This window comes from Bombus huntii, chromosome 2 (genome assembly GCF_024542735.1).
Source record: "Bombus huntii isolate Logan2020A chromosome 2, iyBomHunt1.1, whole genome shotgun sequence".
In the NCBI taxonomy this organism is placed as follows: domain Eukaryota; kingdom Metazoa; phylum Arthropoda; class Insecta; order Hymenoptera; family Apidae; genus Bombus; species Bombus huntii.
Window position 1 is genome coordinate 15,848,016 of NC_066239.1, and position 22,556 is coordinate 15,870,571.

A 22,556-nucleotide genomic window follows, 5' to 3' on the forward strand; every position below is an offset into this window, starting at 1 on the left:
AATGTAACTTGTTATATTTCTTGATCCGTAGATTGTTCTTAAACAGAAGCTTATTATTAATCTTTTCGAAACTCTGAATTTTTTAAAAAGCCTCATGTGGAAGAACGGATAATTATCGGCCGATTAAGCAGCAATATTTGATACGGTTGAATGATCGGATAGCTGATGAATTTTCCAATGAATTTCACGAAAGACATCTCTTGGATACGTTACTCTTCGTTATTCCTTCTCGATACAAATCGATCGCAATTCATCTCATTATGTGTATGCATGTATGTATCCTTGTAGGTTTTCAAAGAAATCTACTCATGAAATACGGTACGTTTTACGAAACAAAATTCTATTTTTAAGTTCGAGTGATTAGAATTTATACGTCACAGCATATACACACATTCTTTGTTTAAGAAGTATATTTTTCATAATTTCTATTAAAAGCGTTGTGCCTTATTACGTATAAATAATCATTAAATACGATGATAAAATAGGACGAAAATTATAGCTCATATTCCTATACTCCTTTTGTACCTAAATAACTTTCATTTTGCAACACTGTTTCCTACACGATTAATCGTTGTGTTTCAGGAAACTTCGGCCCGTTTCTCGAATTAAATGTTTCACAGGCGAATCTAAAAATAATGCTCGCCAACCGAACTGAATTAAACCGAACAGCTGCGAATTTGGTTAAAGTATATCCGGTTTGTCTCAATTAAATATACGTCTCGGTTCGGAACTATTTTTAATTCGATTCATACGATGCAACTGCATGCCTGATACGAATAATTTACGTCGCAATTCGCTTCAACGAGTTTCCAATTTAATTTCAAAACTCTATAACCCCGTGAAATGTCAATCGTTTGAGTCTTTTCGTTACAAATAAATTAGCGATTTTTCGCCATCTAAAAATGTTTCACAATTTTCATATGCAAATTCTCCTATAATATCGTCCAAACTGAGTCATCCACTTCCCACCATCTTTCCGCCAAACAGTCAACGAAACTGCAACTCGCGAACAGTGCAACTCGCTTAAAAAACACACGCAACTCAACGCTATTCAATGTTACCCGGACCTTCGTAACCGAAACAACAATCCTTGAGAAGCGAGCATCGTGTAAATTATCATCCTAACGTAGTTATCAAGAAACTCGATCATGACAATTTTCAATACTCTTTTCTCGTAACCTCATTATCGTGCTTCGATAAGGCTGTTAATTCCTTCGGCGATTGTTTGCACATTGTCTCAGCCCCGGCTGACGTGTCAAAAGCGATCTCTCGCTCGCTTGCTCGTTATTACGCCGTTCAAACAATCCTCGAGACGCCAGAGAACGCCAACGGATCTCCAACGATCAAGAAGTTTTACCTCCTGTACAGTGGCTGTGCTCGCTACTTTTGCATCATAGAAATCTGTTAATCGAGGATGTACGAGTGAACTTCCATAAAAAAGTTACAAATTACGACTAAATTCTAACAAACTGTACAATTCTAGCAAACAGTAGACTCTGTAGGTCTACGTGACGAAAACTGCACTAACTAATCGCGATGCTATTTACATTAGAAGTGTTGTAATGCGTCTTACTAGTTGCAAGCACGCCAAACTGATAAAGCGTTCGTGATTTCTATTTATGACGCAGTATCACACGAATCTAATAAAATATTTAATGACATATTTTATAACAAGAAATCGATACAAATTCTCTGCAATTTTATTGCATATCTGATACCTATATAATATTTCTTTGTCTGGGTGATTACATTTATCTGGAATTTGGAAGTTAAACGAACGAATGTGAATGATACGCGATATTTGCTGATTAAACGTAGAGGCATCTAAACGCAAATGCTTGATAAATGGACGATTTTTATTTGTTCATTATCATCTGGATGCTGTATGCATACAATTTAAACACTCGTTTATTGCTATCTGTTTAATCTTTGCTAATACACGTATTTCTGGATTACAGCAGTAATCGTGAAGATTTGCTTTTTATTATTTCTTACTTTCATTAACAAGGTCATACAGGCAAGAATAATTCTTGCGATGGTGATACTCTATCTTAATCTCTGGTTTCCTGACGACACGTTTTATATTCTTCCATCAATGCGTTTGTAAAATAACTAAGAGAAAGCCAAGAAAACATCTGTATATTATTAACATTTATAACATTAAATATTCAGAATTATGAAATTGAAAAATTTCCCTATATCCTTAGTTAAAGAATTATAGGATACCTATATAAAGGATACAAAGAACGTTTCCTGGTACTCGTTAACATTATTCGTCAACATTATTTAACGTCCATTTAAATTTCAACCTTCTCTTGGAATAAAAGAGAATTTCAGGATTAAATTATCGGCAGTTTTGTTATTTAAATAAGAGGCAATTTACCGTATTTGTACTGAAGGAAAAAGATAAGAAGGAAGAAAGATGGTAAGTCATAATATTTTTTCTGGCTTTGATAGCAACATCTTCTCGAACAATCTTTTCCTCTACGTTTAATTAATAAACAAATTATTTACGCTCTCAGACGCTCTGTTAATTTAAAGTTTACGATTACCCATGTTGCATGATAAAAAAACAACTTCTCGAGAAACTAGAATAACCTTTTTATGCTTTATCGAAGTTTTATCGATCGATCGACCGAGAATATCATCTTGCTCTAAATTCCTAGAACCGTAGAAATAGCTGAATCCCGATAAAAAAAATGTCATCAACTTCGTAAATAACGAGGTTCCTCTCATTCTTATCAAACGAAGGTCTCTACGAAAATATTGACAAATTTCTCAGACACTGTGCAACCCAACTGTTAAATTGAACTTCGTTATTCACAAAATTTTCTTAACTGTTTGCATTTTGCGTTTAACTAGACCGATACTCAAGGTAAAACACGCAACTGTAATTGTTTGAGTAACTCAACAAACATTGATTTTAGCAGAAACGATCTATGCGCACAGATGCGTAAGATATATCTTAAAACGAATAAAACAATCGTTCTTTATATCAAAGACTAACTGGCTTGTGAGTTTGAAAATATTATCTTTTAACTAAGTAGAGATTTATTGCTTAATATGGAGATGTCTATACAGAAGACATTTTCTAACGCAAGTGTTACATAGCTAATAAAACTATATATACATAACGTATTATTCATAAATTTATCGTTACTAATTCTTTTTATAAATAAAACTGAATAGCATGATCTTTAAAAAAACGCTTAAAGACTGCCAGCCAACTAAACATATTAAAACTTATCTGCTTCTTCAAATATCTCACTGTTTAAACATCTTACACGGTAACAATAAGCACACGGTGAATACGTGGCAATAAGAAAATTCTACAAAATTCGTTAACACTTGGTCGTACTTATTGAATCTCCAACTGTTCCTTTCAATTCGAATAATTGCCCTCTATTACGCTCGAACCGCGACTCCAAAGCAACATATATCACATGTATTCTCATGAATTCGCCACAGAACAATTCTGACCCCCTGAACATACAATTCTCCAAAAACTACGACAAAAGAGCTCTCTAACTCCATTCACTTAACCTCGAATCACACTTACATTCCGCAAGCTATCCCAAAAGCGTCTGACTATAATGCTGCCAGCCCACCCAAATCGCACAACAATAGAATCTTCCAGTTCTGTATCCTGTTCGACTCGATTCAACGAACTCGACTGCTCTCCAAACGACATCTTCAGCCACGATCGGCGTCAGAGAAAGTTAGTTCGCGCAGAATACAGTATTGCCGTGTTAACTGGCCATCGCTGTATCATCAATTCCTGTCTCGCTTGTACTCGCAGGAGAAAACAAACGCTTGAGATCTCCTTGAAACATTCATAGCTCTCCCGGCGGAGCCAGATGGAATCCCAGTTCGCGGTTAGGTGAAGGATCGCTGTGTTCGGAGGGATCTTGTAGATCCTAGCCGGTCGAGAGGCACGCATGCGCTCAAAGAAAAGACTAACCTGCAGAAGCACGTGACGGTGTCCTCAACGTCCATGGACAAGGACGTGTCGATGGCCGAGTATTTGAGCACCTTCCTGTTTCCCGAACCAAACATCGAGCCAATTACACTGAACGCTTGACGAACAAGGCACGACACACCAGCTGTACTCTCACCAGCAGCGAGGTAAAAAAAACTGAAACGCCGAAACGGTTTGAACGAGCGAGACCAACGAAAGGTGACGGTCAAAATCAAAACCAAAATAAACTAATTGGACTAGGAGGGAAACGGAACATGAAAGGTAAGGTGGACGAAGTGCGGGGAGAAAGGAAGAGGGGAGAAGTGTAAACAGGAGACGCGACGACCGATACGGTGATCGAGACGCGTACGGATTCAACGAGCAACGAAGCACAGACTGACGTCGCCGTTCTCCAGGCGTTCGCCAGGTACCAGCTACCGCTATCGGCTATCGGCCGCCACGCTACGATAAACGGAGAAAGCGACTCACGGTCGACTTGGCAGTGGGAGAAGACAAGTCCCGGAGAGGGGGTAAGGCCATAAAGTGGTGGGGCATGTGAAAAAAGTAGCGAATAAAGGGAAAAAATGAAGAAGTATAAAGGTCTACACACACTGTTCCAACATTTGGCAAATTGATCAGGTTATCGACACCGCCATATCGTGCATACTTTCACCCATCGTACCTCTATGTAATTCTGTAATACAATAGCAACGTAACATGTACAATACGTTCATAAATATTAATTAGTTCCGTTTTGATATTCTTTATAACGAACAGTTGCATGCGTTCCATATTTCCGTGGCCTGTTAGATCGCGGATTCATCCTTTGTTGTTTCATTCACAAACTTCAATCAATGAAGACTATTTGTACACGCATATCAAATTTATTCGATCATCGTACCATGTGCAGAGCCCTTAAAGCTCTGATGCACGAGTGACTGCGGAATTTTGTTTACTGGAGCAATCGTGAGCGATTGTATGCACAAATAGTCCTTGATCGATGCTTTAGAACAAAGCAGACAAGTTATATTAGGGTATTTAACCTGGATCTTTGGCGCTTCGATTATTATTCCAGTCTACGTAGCCAACGAACTGAGAAAACACCATGGCCTGTTTAATTTGGTATTCGTCTTACGCCACCGATGACGCATACAATACGTGAACAAATAACTTGATGCGTGCGTCGCCGAAACGTAGCAAAATAAAAGAGTATTCTACTGAAACTAAAGAGTATTCCATGTTAGATCAACGTACAACATGTAACACTTTGGAAAGAATGACGGAAAGAAGACAGCGCATGGGCGTGCATTACCGATGAAACAGAAAGAAGATGCAGGAATATATAGACGTGAAATATCTTTGTGTAAGAGGATGCAGGAATATATAGATGTGAAATATATTTGTGTAAGAGTGTTTTAGAGAGGAGTGGGGCGAGGAAAAGCTTGGCACAAAAGGGCTTCCCCCCTGTTCGTACACTATATATTCGTCTTTGTCGCACTTTTCAACTTTTTTTATCGTTATTTCGCATAGATGTATCATATACACGCGTGGACGTTTGGCTGTTTCCGCCTTTCGTTGTAATGTAATTACGGGAGAGGCTAGCAGTCGGCGAAACCGGACAAGTTCTTTCTCCTCAACATCCGTACGGCGCGGCACGGCAGCGTGCGTACCTGTTCTTCAGGGTCGCGAGTGATGCAGCGGACGGACGATGATGGTGGAACGAACGGGCCGATTCCACGAAGATGAGGTCGAGGAACGGAGGAAGGCGATGGTGAGAGGGATACATGTCTACGGATACTCGGGACACGGCCAACTCCAAGGGATTTTGCATTGTGATAAATGACGCAGACTGTATTTTCGATCTCTTGTCGTTCTCTTGTTGTGCGTCGTATCCATTTTTTCAGACAAATAAAATTTGAATAAGAAGAATGCCTTCTTGTGAAAACAGGTTTTAGACCTTCTTAAAACTAAATTTTAATCTTTGGTGCAATGAAACGTGAAAATAAAATATTTAGAATATATAGAGAGTTAAAAATTATATGTTAGGGACAAAAGTATTATTTCTTGCGATCTAAGGTTCCAAATAAGATAAGTATTCTTTCAGTAATTTCCTAATAAACTAACGTGTTCTTATGCTTACGAAAAGGAATGTTTGTGCATTGTCAATAGTCGATACACCTTTAGCGGGAAGAAATGGGTGCAACTGGTTCATGTGTCTTCTTACTGGTTCATGTGTCTTGCAAAATACGAAAGGTTAAGGCCAGTAGATGCGTGATATTACGTTTCGCAACACCCTGCTATGATATGAATATAAATTAAGGTAGTTTTATGAGGAGAAAAACTGTTTGGAAAAAATGCAAAAGACTGTTTTCGAGAAAGAGATATCGGTTTTAAAATTTAGCGGTCTAGCGAACATATTCATGAAATATATTTTAATTACCGTAGAAGTCAAATTATATTTTAATAAATATAAATATTTATTAGCTTCGAAACTGGAATACATAGACTACAAAAAATATCTTTTCGTCTCTAGTTTCACGGCATCAATGCTTCATTGAGCAGCAGCTAGTATATTTCTCAGATTGACGTGTTTTCAAGCTCGTAATTTGTGAGTATTCAGCCAGAGGATAGGTAAAATTTTTGTTACACGTTATTTGAAAGACCACTTCCATACTGGTTAGGTAGCATTTGCATAATACATATACGACGATATATACCACGCAAGTATCTTTAATTTCATCGTGAATTGAAGCTACGATGCATGTCAGAAATATTCAGCTGGCGTAATAAACAAAGGATATATCTTATATTTTAATAGAACGAGCAAAGATAATTTTCATTTCTTCTCTTTTGTTTTTTGTTTTTACTATGATAATAATCGTAAAGGAAAGGTAACTTCGAGTGAAGCATCGTTGACGAAAGTGTCCGTTGAAAAATCGTCGAGAATACCGTAAAAAATATCTACCCTGTCAGTGTAGCACGGCTAGTAACGCGATTTTGGCGTAGACGATGCGCGCATCCTCTTCAAGCATTCCATGCGTTGTCCATGTAGAAGCACGATTTTTGCCCAGAAGAGGCCACTTTTCTCTAAGTGTTTTATGCTCGTCTGCCACTTATGCGAAAAAGGAATTCCGACACGGCACGAGTTTACGTTTACATCGAACATTTGTGTTGCGTTACTCGTATATACACATTTTTATCATGTATAATATCGGGACCACAAGACATTATTTCATTTTTTAGTGCTGTTATTTACACAGATGTTGTTTATGCAGATTTAACAGCAATACGTGAGAAGTGAGCAAAGACACAAATTTTAAAGATCCTTGAAAAATATAATTTCGGCGCGCTGTAGGTTAAATACAGAACATGGCTACAAAAAAGAATTTCCGGAAAGGACGTAAAAGGATTCAATGAAAAGAAAGATTAAGGTTGCAATTTAACCAAAATCCGTACAAAATCCGTGCCGAAAAAATGCACTAAAAAATGCACTAAAAAATGCACTGAAAAATGGTCGGGCGAAAAGAACTGGTAAAAAGTGGTTCGTCCCGAATGACGGAAGAAAAAAAGATAGAAAGATAGAAAAAATAGAAAAGAGTAGATATAGTTCACGGTACATATCGGTTATCGATAAAAATTTCAGCAAATGAATTACGTGAAACCGTTGCGGCGCCGCGGCGGCATCGATGAACATGGTGGCAGAGAGTGAAAGGTGAAAGAGAGGCGTATCGATAGGGCGAAACCGGCAAAACGCACCGTCCGGGGCCAATTCGGTTATTCCGTTCCTAGCAACGGGATAAATATCGATATATCGCGATGATAAAGTCACGCTCGCGTATTGACGTGTATTCGTGACAATTTCTTTCGCGACTTGAAAGACGAGCAAGAAATAGTTCTACTACTGTTGAATGTGTGAAATGAATATTTTTGGATGTTGCTGTTTGAAAAATTATAATTAACATTGTATTAACCTTAGAGTACAAATGATTGATATTTTGTTAAATTGTTTACCCAAGGCTAATAAGAAATCTTTCATCTCGAAATCATATCAATTGCTAGATTTCCCTTGACTTACAAGCTCGACGTTCTCTCTCCCTTTGCACGTATCAGTGTGCTTGTATCTAAAATATGTATCCAATCTGCTAAATTTACAAAACCAAAAGAAACGCAAGATATAGCGGACGGTTAATATCGATTTCGAGGATTATGTAATCCGTCTGCTGCGGGCAGCTTAAATCGAATCTTTTTATTTCGATTCCGTATAAAGGCAAGAATCTAATTGAGTTTGCGGCAAACATTACGCAACATCATCGTCCGATATTTACTCGTTTTCACCACATCACAGCGGAAGTGATAGAATTTTTGTTGACTGAACCAAGTTAACGTTTAAATCAGACCGAGAGGGCAGAATGAGAATTTCTGACAATTGATCTATTAGAATTTAAAACGTCAGAGACGCGAAGCAAGAGTTTAGTCTAACGAATCATGTTTTTCTAATTATGATATATAATTACAAAAATTTTATGTGCATATTTCCTTCAAATATCTGCAACGAGTGAAAGAAATAAAGAACGTCAATAAATTTACAAAATAGTATATTAACGAAATATTGTTGTTTCGTATCGTTTTCGAAGCAAAGATTCGATACGTTCCAGGATGCCTCGAAAGATTAAAGACCGGTGAAAATTATGAGAAAATTTCATTACGACACATATCGAAACATGAAAACACATAGCTAGGGGTTTAAAGGAGCAGATCCCGGACTTTCAGCAGTGTCAATTACTTGAGCTTATGTCTGGCCGTGAATCACACGACATTTATCCATTCACAAGTGTCGCTGCCAACAAACGTCCGACGACATTACCGTGAAAAATGAACGGCAGGATAACGAGAGCACCGATGAATGTCACGTAAATGTGACAGACACTCGGTCCCCGGTTACGTGCTCTCAATTCGTCCTAGGGGAGCGCTGTCTGTTGCAGGATTAAGATGAACCGACGATACCCGCCGCTTTCTGTTTCTTCGTCTTTGTGCATTAACGCTTTAACACATTTCGCGAAACACGCTCCACTCAAACGTTTCACGTACAATTCCTTTTGTAAGAACTAAGACACTCGCTGCTATGAATTGTCACAACTAATCTAAATTATCGAAGAAAACGTTCAAATTCGTACACACGATACCCGATTGTAATATGTACAAAAGTTTAATCGCGTGTACTGTATCTTCTCAAAACATATACATAACTTTATATAGCAGCTTTTTACGATACGATTCTTTAATTCTTTTATCATTTTTATTTCCTATCTTTCGTGGAACATTGGCCAATATATTGGCAATTATAAAATTCTACCTTTTTATTTCAATAAATTCTCCATGAAATATCTTTTCGTTTAAGAAAACGTGTACACGCTAGTTGAAATTGGAGCCCGTATCAGCATATTGAAAAATATTGAAATTGCAGTCACGACATGAGCTGTTCATGTAAAGAGTTAATATCCTTTGGAAGGAGTGATAAAAAATGAGGAATGCTAATATCACTTTCACCAATAAACGTGCTGAAACTAATGGTTCTCGTGTTTTTATAGCTACTCGTATCCTATACTTATACTTTTATAATAATGTCTGAATATAGTAGCGTAATTAGCGATTATTGCAGCAATTATCGACTAATCTACATATTTCCATCTAAAAATAAGCGATCGTCAATATGATAGTAATAGTCGACGAGAATATATCAGTTTATTTTGTTTACCTAGCAGAAACTTTCTCCGGCGTTCTGCGTCTGTAGCTTAATCTCAAGAACGATGCTCGAAGAAGAAAATTATTAGCACTTTCCATTTGCGAGCATCGAAAAAAAGGTATTGATCAGTCTGCAGAAACACGAAGCGGTTAGCTATTGATATAATTAACGAGGCTCTTCCATCATTCAATGTGAATTTAAAGAATAATTTATAACGAAGATATGCAGAATACGACCTTTTGTTTGCTCTTTCTTAAATCGAGAATTGATATCGATCGGAAGTGACTTTCCAATGTTAAATAGCCACGGATAAAACGAAATATTGACGGCAAATGAGATCAGCAACTTTTACAAAGACGATAGCAGTCGAGACTCTACTTTTTATTCGAGGAAAGCGTTGATTTGTGGCAGCCTTGGGAAAATCAACATAACATCGGAATTATTTGATGACTCTTCGAGACTACGAAAGAGATAAATCGTACAGAATATGTATTTAGCGGTTGAGCAAGTACTAATTAGCAAATTCTAACATCGCTCCCATAATGCGCACAAAACGGTACAAGGTATAAAATGGCGACCTTGATCAACCAAGATGCATAACTTCCGTTTCTAACATCTCTACCATGTGCTCCAATTTTCACCATTTACCACGGTAAAATATTGCAACGTTAAAGATGATGAATTCTAACGTTTGTTTAGCTTGCACGTAGAACGTGGAACACGAAGCTGAATATATGTAGCGCGAAGGTAGAAAAGATCTCTTTGTCAGAGGCACGTCGCATAAGACGATATCACGCGATAAGTTTGTTTGCAGATCCGTCAACAACGCGTACGCGTTCGCCAAAGCTATGTTATCGTCGAAGTGGTTGATAAAACCGTTTTATCTGCGCGGTCTATACACACACGTTCCGGCACGGATTTATTTAAAGAATACAATATACATTGCGGTACTTTACGTTCCGAGCACGTTCGCGAACCGTTCAACAACCCAAGCCTAATTTGTTCGCCGCCCATTTATAAATAGAATTGTTAATTCTGAATGATCTAACTTTTATGAAATATGTAAAAGATATTATACTGGGTAGAACGATTCGTGAAGAAACAAGTCGAATATTTAAAGCGATATTTTTATAACCCTTACTAGGGATGATGTTAAAAATAAAGGCTGGATAACGTGAAATCGATGTTAAAAGTGAAGAAAGAGTAACTTATATCTATAGATGACTTGCTGTTATTATTTTCTTCGGAAGAAAATGTTGCTCAAGAGGAATATAGTCTTTGTAAAAGAAATGCATAACAACGTTCAAATTTTCTCTTCGATATCAAAACGTATTTTCAAATAATAAAAGTCGCGTTTAAATAAAATCGTATTTCGCATATAATTCTAACGAAAGTATGGAATAATGTACCAATTAATTTTTATTTTATCTTTTACGGAATAATAAGACGATTTTAAAATTGATGAGATAAAAGTTTATAAATTCGATTATTGGATGCAAATACTGCGTGCTAAAATTTGTTAAAGGTTTCATCGTATGTGAGAGACGACGATCAGTGTGACAACGATTTCATGGAATTTTAAACAGAAATCTAAAATTGCCATGGTATTTAAAAATTGTTGCACGTTACGACGTCTCGAGGAAACACTACGCTACGGTGTCTCCGTTTTGGCGAGCAAACTCGCCGCGTGATTCACCGAGGAAGCTGATCGCGGCGCGAAACAACGGCGTGACTCATCGGTCCGCTCGGTTTCAAGCCAGCAACCACACTACGGTCTACGGTGTTCTCGCTCACTTTCCGTGATGTTCGTCGCGCGCAGCACACACTCTGTCCTATCCAAATGCTTTGAGAGTATGGTAAACACGTACAGTTGGTGCTAGAGATATAGCAAAGTCGTATAATAATAACAAACCGGACAGAAATTGAAATTGATAATATAATCGTTTGTTTATGTAATAACAAGACGTTTCAAGAAATGCGATACTCCAAAAAAAAAAAAAAAACAAAAATAAAGAAAGGAAAAGGAAGATTAATAATCAGGTTTTGAAAAAGTTGTTACTTTTTTCTTAACGACTTTGTGAAAAAGATTACGTTCAATTAATATTATTTATATTTATATTATATTTATTAATATTATTTATTTAATTGCTTATTTATTCAACAGATGGAATATCGAATTAAAATTGGGCTCGTAGTTTTGGGAAAAGTAGATCACGAAATTCGATGCATTTCCATAAAGATAAAATTAAATTGCGTCTCCTTTTAACAATAATAATTATTCGTATGATAGATTTGAAATTAAAAAAAAAAAAAAAACCACGTAAAAATGATATTCGGATGCTTACATTCTGCGATCTATCTTCTCTAAGAAACTGACGCGCTATTCGTATTCGTTACGAATATGAGCTGCTGCAATATAATTCTAGGTCAGTATAAAGGTATACTTTGAAGCATTAATAACGCAAGTTTAACGCGTTACGAATAGAAAAGAGTCTCAGTTTTGATAAAAAGTAGTTTGTAATTTATTATAAAGGAAAGGGTAAAAGTTATTGTAAAACTGGAAAATTGTTAAGGGACGAGGAAAGATATAAACAAGTAGTAGATTTTGTCGAAAGATATAAGAAATATACGTTGAATAAACGGAACAAACAGAACGTTTATAAATATGAAATTGAAGGTGAAATGGAAAAATTGATAAAGAGAAAACTATTGAAAAAAATTTGCTTCCCAATTTTTCATAGCTCTTGCTTCGAAGATCTTTCATGAAATAATACTTGGAGTACTTGGAAAACAAACGAATATTATGTTAGCGTATTTCGAATAATGCTATACACAAATAAAGTAGATAAGAAATAAGAAGAGTGACATATTCTAAAGGGTTTATCGCAAAGGAAGGATATTGTTTTTGCGGATGAAAGCAAACATGGCATTTTTGGTTCGGACAGAAAAAGCATAGGGCGATGAAGAGCAAACGAAGCACCACGAGAACTAAAAGTTTAATAAAACTAAACTTTGAAACAGAGAGCAGGTTCTGTAACGGTATGGGGATATATCTCGAGCGTTGGTGTTGGTGAACTGGTATTCACCGATGGATATCTCAGATAAGAAGTAATTTTTGAACCTTTTAAAAGAAAATCTGTTCAAAAGTAGACATAAAGTAGAAACGTAAAACACAACCAAGTTCAATCGAGATAATGAGCTTAATGGAAAAACTTAAATAACGAAAGAATATTTATTATGCAATTGTCCTAAAGTTTAACGCTCAACTCTTCAATCAACCAAGCTAAACCCCCTATAGAACTTGTGGGATCAATTAAACTAAAGTATTGAAAAAATGCCAAGTAGCTAAAAGTCAGGATTGAAATTTAGATTAAGATAAGAATGGAATTCTATTAGACATCAGAATATTTGATATTTAAAAGATACTATATTATGTGTAGATTTTACTCATGTTTTCTCGCTACATGTTTCTCTAAAAAAGCGACGAAATTTATTTTGGCCACTTTATAAGTTTATAAATTCAACCATCTTTAAGGGAAACGTTACACGTTCGAACTCGTTTTTCTAATAAATAAATGGTTATATATTGCTGTTGAAATGCATTATATAAATATAAGTTACAGGTATAAATATAATTTATTTCACGTTACACAGCTAACAAAGCATTAATATGGAAGCATTGTTAACGGCGATACGTCGTATAACTATCGATATCTCCTACACATCTAATATATTGCTTTAGGAATATTTTCCGCAAAATTTTATCGATTAAAAATCTCTTTAATAGATAATTAATCGTTAATTACTTTGTAATGTGATTTTTTGCATAAATAGGTTATTTATAAAATAGCAAAATCAAGTGTATAATCATTTACGAATGTTATCCTTTATGTCAACTACAATATTGCTTTTAAGATCACACGCGATTTTTTATTAAATAATTCACATACGTACATTACGTACAATGAATTTTTTTAGAAATTCTACTTTTGTTCCACACGATCAGCAAGAAAATCTCAATTCTAACATTACGGTTTTATGTCTTTATATTTGAAAAATAATAAGAAACGTTTGATTAAATGCAGTGCACCGACTGTACATTATGTGATACCGAGCAAATTTCAATATGGCTTCTTGTGAATGTGTATTTGTGAAAGAATATATGTAGGTGTTTATTATGAATATTATAATCTTTAATATATAATGGTAGAAATTGGATTAGAATATACATACGTGTATATATATATATACAGTGATCCAGTCGAAGTTGCATATTTGCATTATTAGAAATACATATGTTTTCTCTATATAAAATCTACATACTTTTAGTATATAAATTATACAATTGTACAATAAATAATAATTTTACTATCTTTGCTACAAACGTAATGGAATTTAGTAATTATATGCTGTTCGACATATTTTCGTCGCAAAAGATATATCTAATCTTGAAATTTCGGAAAACTAACCTTCAAACAAGTAAACAGTTTATAATAGTGTAGAAATAGTTTAGAAATAGACCTTCAGGACAAATAAATATTTAATTCTTCAACAAAACAATTATCCCAAAAAATTTTCTTAAGCTTTCTATCGATCACCCGGAATATACAATATAATCTCGTTAATCAATCGTTCTATTTCTACCGGGCCACTGTATACATATATATAATCCACAAGCTCGATAACTTACGGAAAGGTTCCATTAACAATAAAAGATACGCGTTTCCACAAGTATCAATAGGCTAAAAGTAGCACGTTATATTTTTACATGATACGTACACTGCAGTGATCGAAGCTCAGGCCAAATCATTTCCATAAGACGATAAATTAACGTTCGGGGTCGCGTTCACAAAAATAACGGCGCACCTAATTGAAACGAACAGCGCTATCTGTACGTACTCTGTCTCTGGTTCCCCCCTTTGTTTTTTGTTCGCTTCCATTGTAAGCCCTGATAAAATCATACGTTTTCAACCACACTACGAAGATTGAACGGAAACGGAAAAGAGAAGAAAAAAAAAAGAATGAAATGAACCGCAAACCATTAAAAGCGACCTCGTCACTGAGAAAATCAGCTCACGTGAGTCGACGCCCTATTCTACGTCTTCGAGTCCACCTGGCGGGACGAAAAAGAAGAGTAATTCGCACGTATGCGATTATGAATATCACAGTTCGCTATTTCACGACTCGTTTCTATGGCTAACAGTCGCTTTGCGCGCTGTCGACGCGTGAAATTAGCGCGCCGATGCCGATATTCATTGTACAACCGGTCATCCATTGTACATACTCGACGATATCACGAATTATCAACATCGTGCTTTTTTCCTTTGGCGATGATTCGTACGCAGAAATCGCAAAAGGTAGTGGCGCGTGATAATTTTATCGTCGCGACAGTGATATGCCTGCACTTTCGTATCGTGAACATTTGATAAAGTAATTCTAAAAGATTCGAACATTCAAGTGATTCGTCATGATCGAGTGTTTTCCATTCGTTCAAATATATATATCGATATTTCTTAAGTTGGTAACATTGAAATACATTTTCCTTTTCGAAGGAACTTGAAGTACCAATTTTATGGCAAAATACGGCACTCTGAATCGTTTATGTTTCGAGTTTTCATTAATACAACAATCAGAATGATAATATAGGAAATCTATACTATGAACACAATGAGTATGCTATATTACTTGAAAACTACGTACTTTACTTGGAGGATGAACTTAGGTATACGTCAGACACCAATACAGAACGACACAAGCATAATACTCACACGTGTCACGATATAATTAAAGAGGAAAAAGGTAGTAACAACGCAGTAACAACGTGACACATCGCCATTTCTGAATTTACAAAATAGATAAAATCATTTCGATATTTTCTACGGATGGCTAACACAGACAATAACCTAAAATTGAAAAGACCTAAAGCTACCTTATTTTGCGGTTTTAACTACTCTATACTCTATTCTAAATAACACACTTCTTGAACGCTGATAAAACATTTTTGAAAATATCGACCAGGTACAATGCACACGTCACGCGTATCATCAGCAGAAAATGAAATACAATAATAAGATAATGTAAGTAGATTTGCAGACCCGGTCAAGTTTAATGGATTTTGCGTAAAAAAATGTTATTCGTTTCATGTTTTTCAGCTTTTTTTCCTTGGATATCATGCAATTCACGTTTACGTAATTCTCGTAAGTTGGTGCATGTTACTCTCTTACGTATCGCGATAAAAGGGTAAAAATAAGAAATCCAATAAACGTAACGTGAATTGTCAGCGTTTAACAAACACATACGGACATTTTTAACGTCGCCACTTGAAACCGCATTTTTACATAAAAATATCAATATCCTGAATTCTGACGATCTTTGTAACCTGACTAAGAACAATACAATTGACGCTGTCATCGGCACTGTCAGCGATTTCCATGAATATAAAGCAACGGCGAGCAGAACGAGGAGACACTGTGCGGTCGAACAACGGCGTTCTATCCACGCGTTATTTTCCCGAACGAAATTTTGGATAGTATCATGCATAGAAACGCGAGACACGATGAAACGATGAAACGAAAAATTGCAGAGGTCACTTTCTCTCAGAAAAAAGGAAACGACAAGACGATTATTAAACGTGCAACGGAGTACAAACCGGAGCGAGAGAGCGTCAACCTCGACGGGGAGGTTAGGCCATCAATGAACGTCGAGGTTAACCTTTTATTCCGTGGCTCCGGTGATTCTCGAGTTATCGAGAAAATCGTTGACCGAACGTGAAAATTTCGCTCGAAAACACTTACCCCATAAACCAGTCCACGGTATCGCGGAGATACTCGGGTAACCTATCCAGCTTGGATGATTTTCAGTTGGATCACCGCTGAGGAAAGTAGCACGAGAGTCGAGAAAACAAAATAAATTCTCTCTCTCTCCACTAACACCAGCAGCAGCAGCAGCAGCAGCAGCGGCGCACGTTTCGTGATCTCGTCAAATCTAACATGGCGAAGCTCTATTGTCACCTGTTCCCGTCATGCCTCACTTGCCCCCCTTCACCAGAAAATACTACCGATTTATCGCCGCCAGCGCGTACTTCGTCCCTGTATTTCTGACACCGTTCTGATTCTATCCTCGATACACGGATCCGACGTATCTATGCCAATCGAACGCAAGTCTGAATGTGCACGACACCACACCACAAGGGGAAAGTCCAACTTAAACCGCACAGCTGATCAGCCGACGTCGAAAAACCAATTCAATCGCACACCCCCGTTTTAATACCTGACTGCAGAGGGTAGTACCTATCGCGCCTACTGGCTTACGAATAGTTCCCGACACAACCTTTCGCTATGAGATAGGCAGATGGTAAAACATTTCGAGTCGGTAACATCACAAGTAGCTAGGTCTCACTAGTAATCAATAATAATACTCGCGTAGTTATACTAGTTCCCAATTTGACCTACAGTTGATACAGTACTTATATCATTGATGATGAGGTGAGGTATAGACATTGACTAAGGATAACGAAATAAAAGTTACATTAAATAGAATTTCGTGTCTCACGTTTTGAAATACCGATCTCGAAAAAAGTCAGTGTTTCTCACGTCCTCTACAGTTTATGCATCGCGACGATTGTAATTAGTCCGCTTGAACGCGTTCTGTTTATTAAGATAAAATTTAACACAGTGCTATTAAATAAATCTCTGGTCAGTGATTTTATTTATTCGAACGTGAATTATTATATAATATGAACGAGAAATCATAGGTAGTAAGGACGTAAATATTTATCGCATGGCAGGCTCAAATAAACAAAATTCTGCGGCATATTACAGACGCCATTAAATACGATAACGTGAGTAATTAAATTAATAATTTATATAAGGCAACATAATCTTATATTAGAAAGTAAGACAGATTTGTGAAAATGTATGTATTAGATATATATGTCTAATAATTAATCGTTGAACGATGATTACGTTAAGAAAATATCTAAATTATTACAAAATATTCCGAGGCGCTGTGAAAACTAAAAATCTTGTAAAAGAATTTCGAAAAATCTATATTATTATTAATCTATATTATTTCAAATTGAAATATATAAATTTTGTCATTTTGGAATGAACGATCACCTTAGATTACTAGTCAATTTGATTGTACTATAATGGAAACATCACATTTCATACTATCGGCAAAAAGTCACTGCTCAACCGTCCTTCCAGAAGGTCGTTGCCAGGTTTTAGACATAGATACCTATGAAGTCCATTATGAACCTATTCTGTACATAAATACTTATCTGACTTCGAACAAAAAATGAAAATCTTATTATGTTGATAAGAAAAATTTATTGTTTTGATATTGTACAATGTACATGTGTAATGCACGTGATGTGTGTGTAATATTTTATTATTTTGATATCCTGTTCTGTATTTTATTTATAACTTCATATAAGGCTTTAGTTTTAATTCACATCAATACTATACTGAATCGACAACGTCGCATACGATCGGGAATTGGTATAGAGGTTGAGGTGATCCTCAAAACGTGGGACACGAAAAACATTGAATGTCACGTCTGTTCTATATTTCTTATATCAAATCGACAAAACGTAACTATATCGGAAATAAACTAAAAAAAAAATACGCTGTACATCGCCGGTGATATAGACCATGTACAGACTACGGTCGCTTACGCAGATCTGAAAATTCCACTGGAGATGGTAAGGGTTTTAATTCCAAGAGGTGTGGTTTATAAATTGGCCGCTGGTAATAGCGCTGCGATCGATTTAGTAGACTTCTGCATTTCACGCCATCTACTCCATCCTTATCACTGTAAGTAACGAATATAGATTAATCTATCATAATTTTATTCAATATATTTAAAGTAAATATATAGTATTTCATGTGATACAGAAAAATGTTATTTAGATAAATGTAGATTTACATAATGGAGTAAAGTCTAGTTGGAGACAGGATCGTGTTGCAGATTGCAGTCACAACAAGCGCTGCATGATAAAACCTAAGAAATCGATCGAAGCGCCTTATTTGAGTAACATCTTCCGATATGTGAGAGTACAGACAAGGTACCTCATCGATAATACGAGCCTAGCTCTAGTTCCTCCACTGGAGTTTCCAGATCTGTGTATGTCTGGCGTTACGTTATAATATTATAAAGCGACGATAGAGGATCACAGGTATTATAATCGCGAAATGTGTCAAAGTAAATGATCATCTTACGTGAGAATTGTCTGAAATTCATGGAAATTCATAGAAATATATCCACAGAATATTCAAAACAATACAGGCTTACGGCTCCATCGCAGTACCATCGAGGTTTTGTTCCCATAGGTAACGTATTTCAGTTACTGTGGAAAATAACCCATATATGCAACCGTTTGTTTTAACTTCTGCAATCGGTTATAGTTATCCGTATATATTTTGAGATGCTGTAGATATTACACATTTATTACGTATATGTGTACAGTAAAATGAAACATCTTTTGAGTGGAAATATGTATGTAATTATAGGTACAATGATTTTATTTGTTGCTTGCATATGGATATACACAGTAGTTCAAACCGTTCACAGCAGAATAAAATATTCGTCTATACAACAGGTTTACATCTGAATCCGATTAATATATTTGTTTCCGTCGTATTTTATTTCTAGCACATTTTTATGCAACGTTAACGTATAACATACGATGTGAGAACTATTATTATATATTACAAATCCATTATTCTAATGGAACATGGATGTAATATATTGTAACATGCAATAGGGAAAACTGATAACACGAGCTATTTAGGATTATAAACCTCTGTAGTAGTGAATACGTGTTCGGGTCGAACGGAGACATCGTTGATGCTTCGTATCAACAGAATATTGTATCTGTCTCTCATATAGGTGTACGGCTTCTCGTGTAATATATGTATGTGTATGCAGTACATGTACATAATATGAAACGATACGACCTCCAAGCGCAATTGATTCTGTATTTATTCTCCAGTACCCAACTTCATTTCGAAGTCTTCTTTTTATTATAACGTAATGATATTGCAAATATATTATTTGTACGTAATTAATTGCTTATAATTAATGTCGTGAATATTGTGGAATTTTCATTAATAAGTACAGCAGTACTTATTGTTTTCATGTACTTCGTGATTTCTTCGTGATTAATATTTTATTACAATTTTGGTAGATCATAATGTTAAATCAATATGCAATAATATTACTATATTAATTTTCCTGAAATGTATGGGTCAGCGACGATGTGATATTATATTCTTGATTTTATTATATCGGTTCGTAACTAGAAAGGCAATACATCGATAAAAACGTACTACAGGATTGTCGTGTTATAGATAATGAAACTTTGAAACGAGACATATTAAAAGTTCAACCCGAGTAACTGTACCATACGTTGAATACAATACATTCTCTAGACGAGAAAAAGACAACAGTAAAGAAAGTGCAAAGGAAACAGAACTAAAGAACAAAGAACGAAGATGAAGTACGCTGTATGCAAAGCAGTGGTCCTCAAATATTTTTATATTTTCTACATCTCTTGATTTTAGGAAGCGCTCATATTGATATATCATATATAATGATACGCAATATTTAAAAAAATCCATTTACATTAAAAATACATAAATATCTATAATACGTATCTTTATTTAAAATTATGAACAAGTGTTCTGATTTCTTTAACTTTTAGCTTCGAGAGCCGCTGTTATAAAGGATTAGAGGGAGAAAGAGGAATCGAATACATGTGAGAAACAAACGAAAGAAAATACACGAGAAGAGAAAGATAGAAAACAGTAACGGAACAGGAAGAGGGAAAAACTGTGACAGAGGTGGCGGATGGGTAGGATGTTGCACACGCAAGTATGAACGAGAGTACGGACGTTATTAACACTATGCATCATATACTAGCATATATGCATATGCTAGATGGAAATATAGCGAAGTTTTTTATTGTCCTAAAGATAAATCACGACAAAATGCTGAAGATTCACGATTTTTCGCTACATGTTTTATTCCGATTAAATTTTCTTACGGCTCTATAATAAAATTACCAGCCTCAAGGATTACTAATCTTCTGCATTAATAATTTAATAATCGTATAGCGTTTATAAATGTCGTAAAAAATACAATGCATCTTCGCTATATTGCGTTTAGTTTTATCGCGTTACGAAAATCGCTTCGCTTGATTAAATACCTTTAGAAGTGCGAGAATAATACAATAATTGGTAATATTCAATAAATTTATAAATTGAATCGTTCAGAATACATCCAGCGAAAGGCTTGAAAATTTGAAAAAGATATATCTGCGGATACGAGTATCTGACTTTCCTGTTGAATTATAAAAATATCGATATTTCATTCCAAAATAAAATACAAAAATAGAGATGACCTCGTTCGATATGTCTAAAGATCTTCTTGACGTAGGACTGGGGAATGTCAGTCATATACAACTGATATTTATTGAGTTTCAATAGTCGAAAGGATCGAAGCTCGTCTATTTCAATTGTGAAATATTTGTTCTGAATTGAACGCTTGAGAGGGAATTGAAATATTTCTTCTTCATCAAGAAGATTAGCGAGAGACTTTATTTCTATTCTTTACATTGTTTCCAATTCTTAGACTTACTCCGAATAATCAATATCTTTTCTACAAACTTCTCTATCTTCTCAGAATACGTACGCTAAATTCAAATCAAATGGTTTTTCTACCATTCAACTATTCTATATTGTATGTACACTGCGATACAGAAGTATTTGGGCAACTGAGTTAATTCTATTACAAGGTTCATATCTTTAATATATCTTTAGAATTATGATAGAGGAATGTTTCTATATTATTATTTCTTTAATTATTGCCACAACTGGGACTAAATAATATGAACTATAACAAAGTCTTCTGTGTTCTTTGAATCATCTTCGACTCAATCTTATCTTTCTATCTTTAAGAATTTCTTTAAGTTTGAAGAAAAGATGAAATAATCGTTATCGATATCTGCGATTTTTCGTTTCAATCTTTTGATAGAGACGTCGTTAAACATTAAACGTTTTTTGGTTAAAACGAGATCACGATTCAAAGATAAGAATTCAAGGACCGAAGAATTCAGGAGAAACGAAGAGTTAATTGTGTCAACAAGGTGGTCGATAGAGTAATGTTGCTTTTCACGCATTTCACAGTGAGTCTTCCGTGTCTATAGGTATTCGAACGACCGTAAACATAAATCGGTGTTTCTAAAATCGATTGCCATGCCAGCACACAATACGTTTCAGCTGTTTCAGTGGCGTAACACGTATTGCGCCTGTTAGTCTCCATTTGTACGTCTACCAAATTTCATTTCCAATTCCAATAGCCGCTAAACTTCAAATAGATCGAGATAAGGCGTACGACGGTGGAATTAGTGGATGGCAGAGAACGCACACGCTGTTATGAATTTTCTAACTCGGAACGTCGAAGGAGACGTACCTATAATAAAATTGAATCAAATGATACGAAAGAGATTCCAGTTTTAAGCACTTTACGCGCGGTAAAATCCGATTCATGACAAATTCAAATCCTCCGCATCTTCTCATGAGTAATTCATTGCACGTTCTTGAATTATAAACTTCTCTTACGAGCGTAACGAATCCTCGAGATTCAGCTGGGAAATGTATTTAATTACATTTTTAAGGAGAACATTAATTTTTAGCATGCGAGCTGAAATTTTAATTTAGTTGAACGTCGCCGCACTCCTCTATCTCAGCTACTTTATATTTAAATTTGAAAAAACAATTATCGCGTCTTCTATCGTCTTTCTTTTTTTTTTATTTGATAACTTTTATTAGTTTGAAACATGACTTGCAGTCC

General features: G+C 35.6%; 2 protein-coding genes across 20 annotated transcripts in view; one reads left to right on the forward strand and one right to left on the reverse strand.

The window, feature by feature from the left end:
* LOC126878146 (MOB kinase activator-like 2) overlaps nucleotides 1-16,977 on the reverse strand; it is a 65,194-nt gene extending 48,217 nt beyond the window's left edge. The window contains exon 1 of one of the 3 annotated variants that reach the window (XM_050640684.1): nucleotides 16,496-16,977. Coding sequence is in view for 2 of the 3 variants with exons in the window: in XM_050640690.1 (XP_050496647.1) it covers nucleotides 3,962-4,056 (95 nt within the window). In the remaining variant the exon portion in view is untranslated. Of the gene's footprint in view, nucleotides 1-3,961; nucleotides 4,364-16,495 lie in introns of those variants that run through there. The other 2 variants (XM_050640691.1, XM_050640690.1) reach the window with 2 other exon arrangements.
* Nucleotides 16,978-17,234: 257 nt separating this feature from the next.
* LOC126878131 (heterogeneous nuclear ribonucleoprotein M-like) overlaps nucleotides 17,235-22,556 on the forward strand; it is a 206,601-nt gene continuing 201,279 nt past the window's right edge. For 7 of the 17 annotated variants that reach the window (XR_007695567.1, XR_007695566.1, XR_007695565.1 and 4 more), the window contains exons 1-2: nucleotides 18,641-19,033; nucleotides 20,407-20,576. The gene's annotated coding sequence lies outside the window, so the exon portion shown is untranslated. Of the gene's footprint in view, nucleotides 17,542-18,639; nucleotides 19,034-20,406; nucleotides 20,589-22,556 lie in introns of those variants that run through there. The other 10 variants (XM_050640639.1, XM_050640636.1, XM_050640638.1 and 7 more) reach the window with 7 other exon arrangements.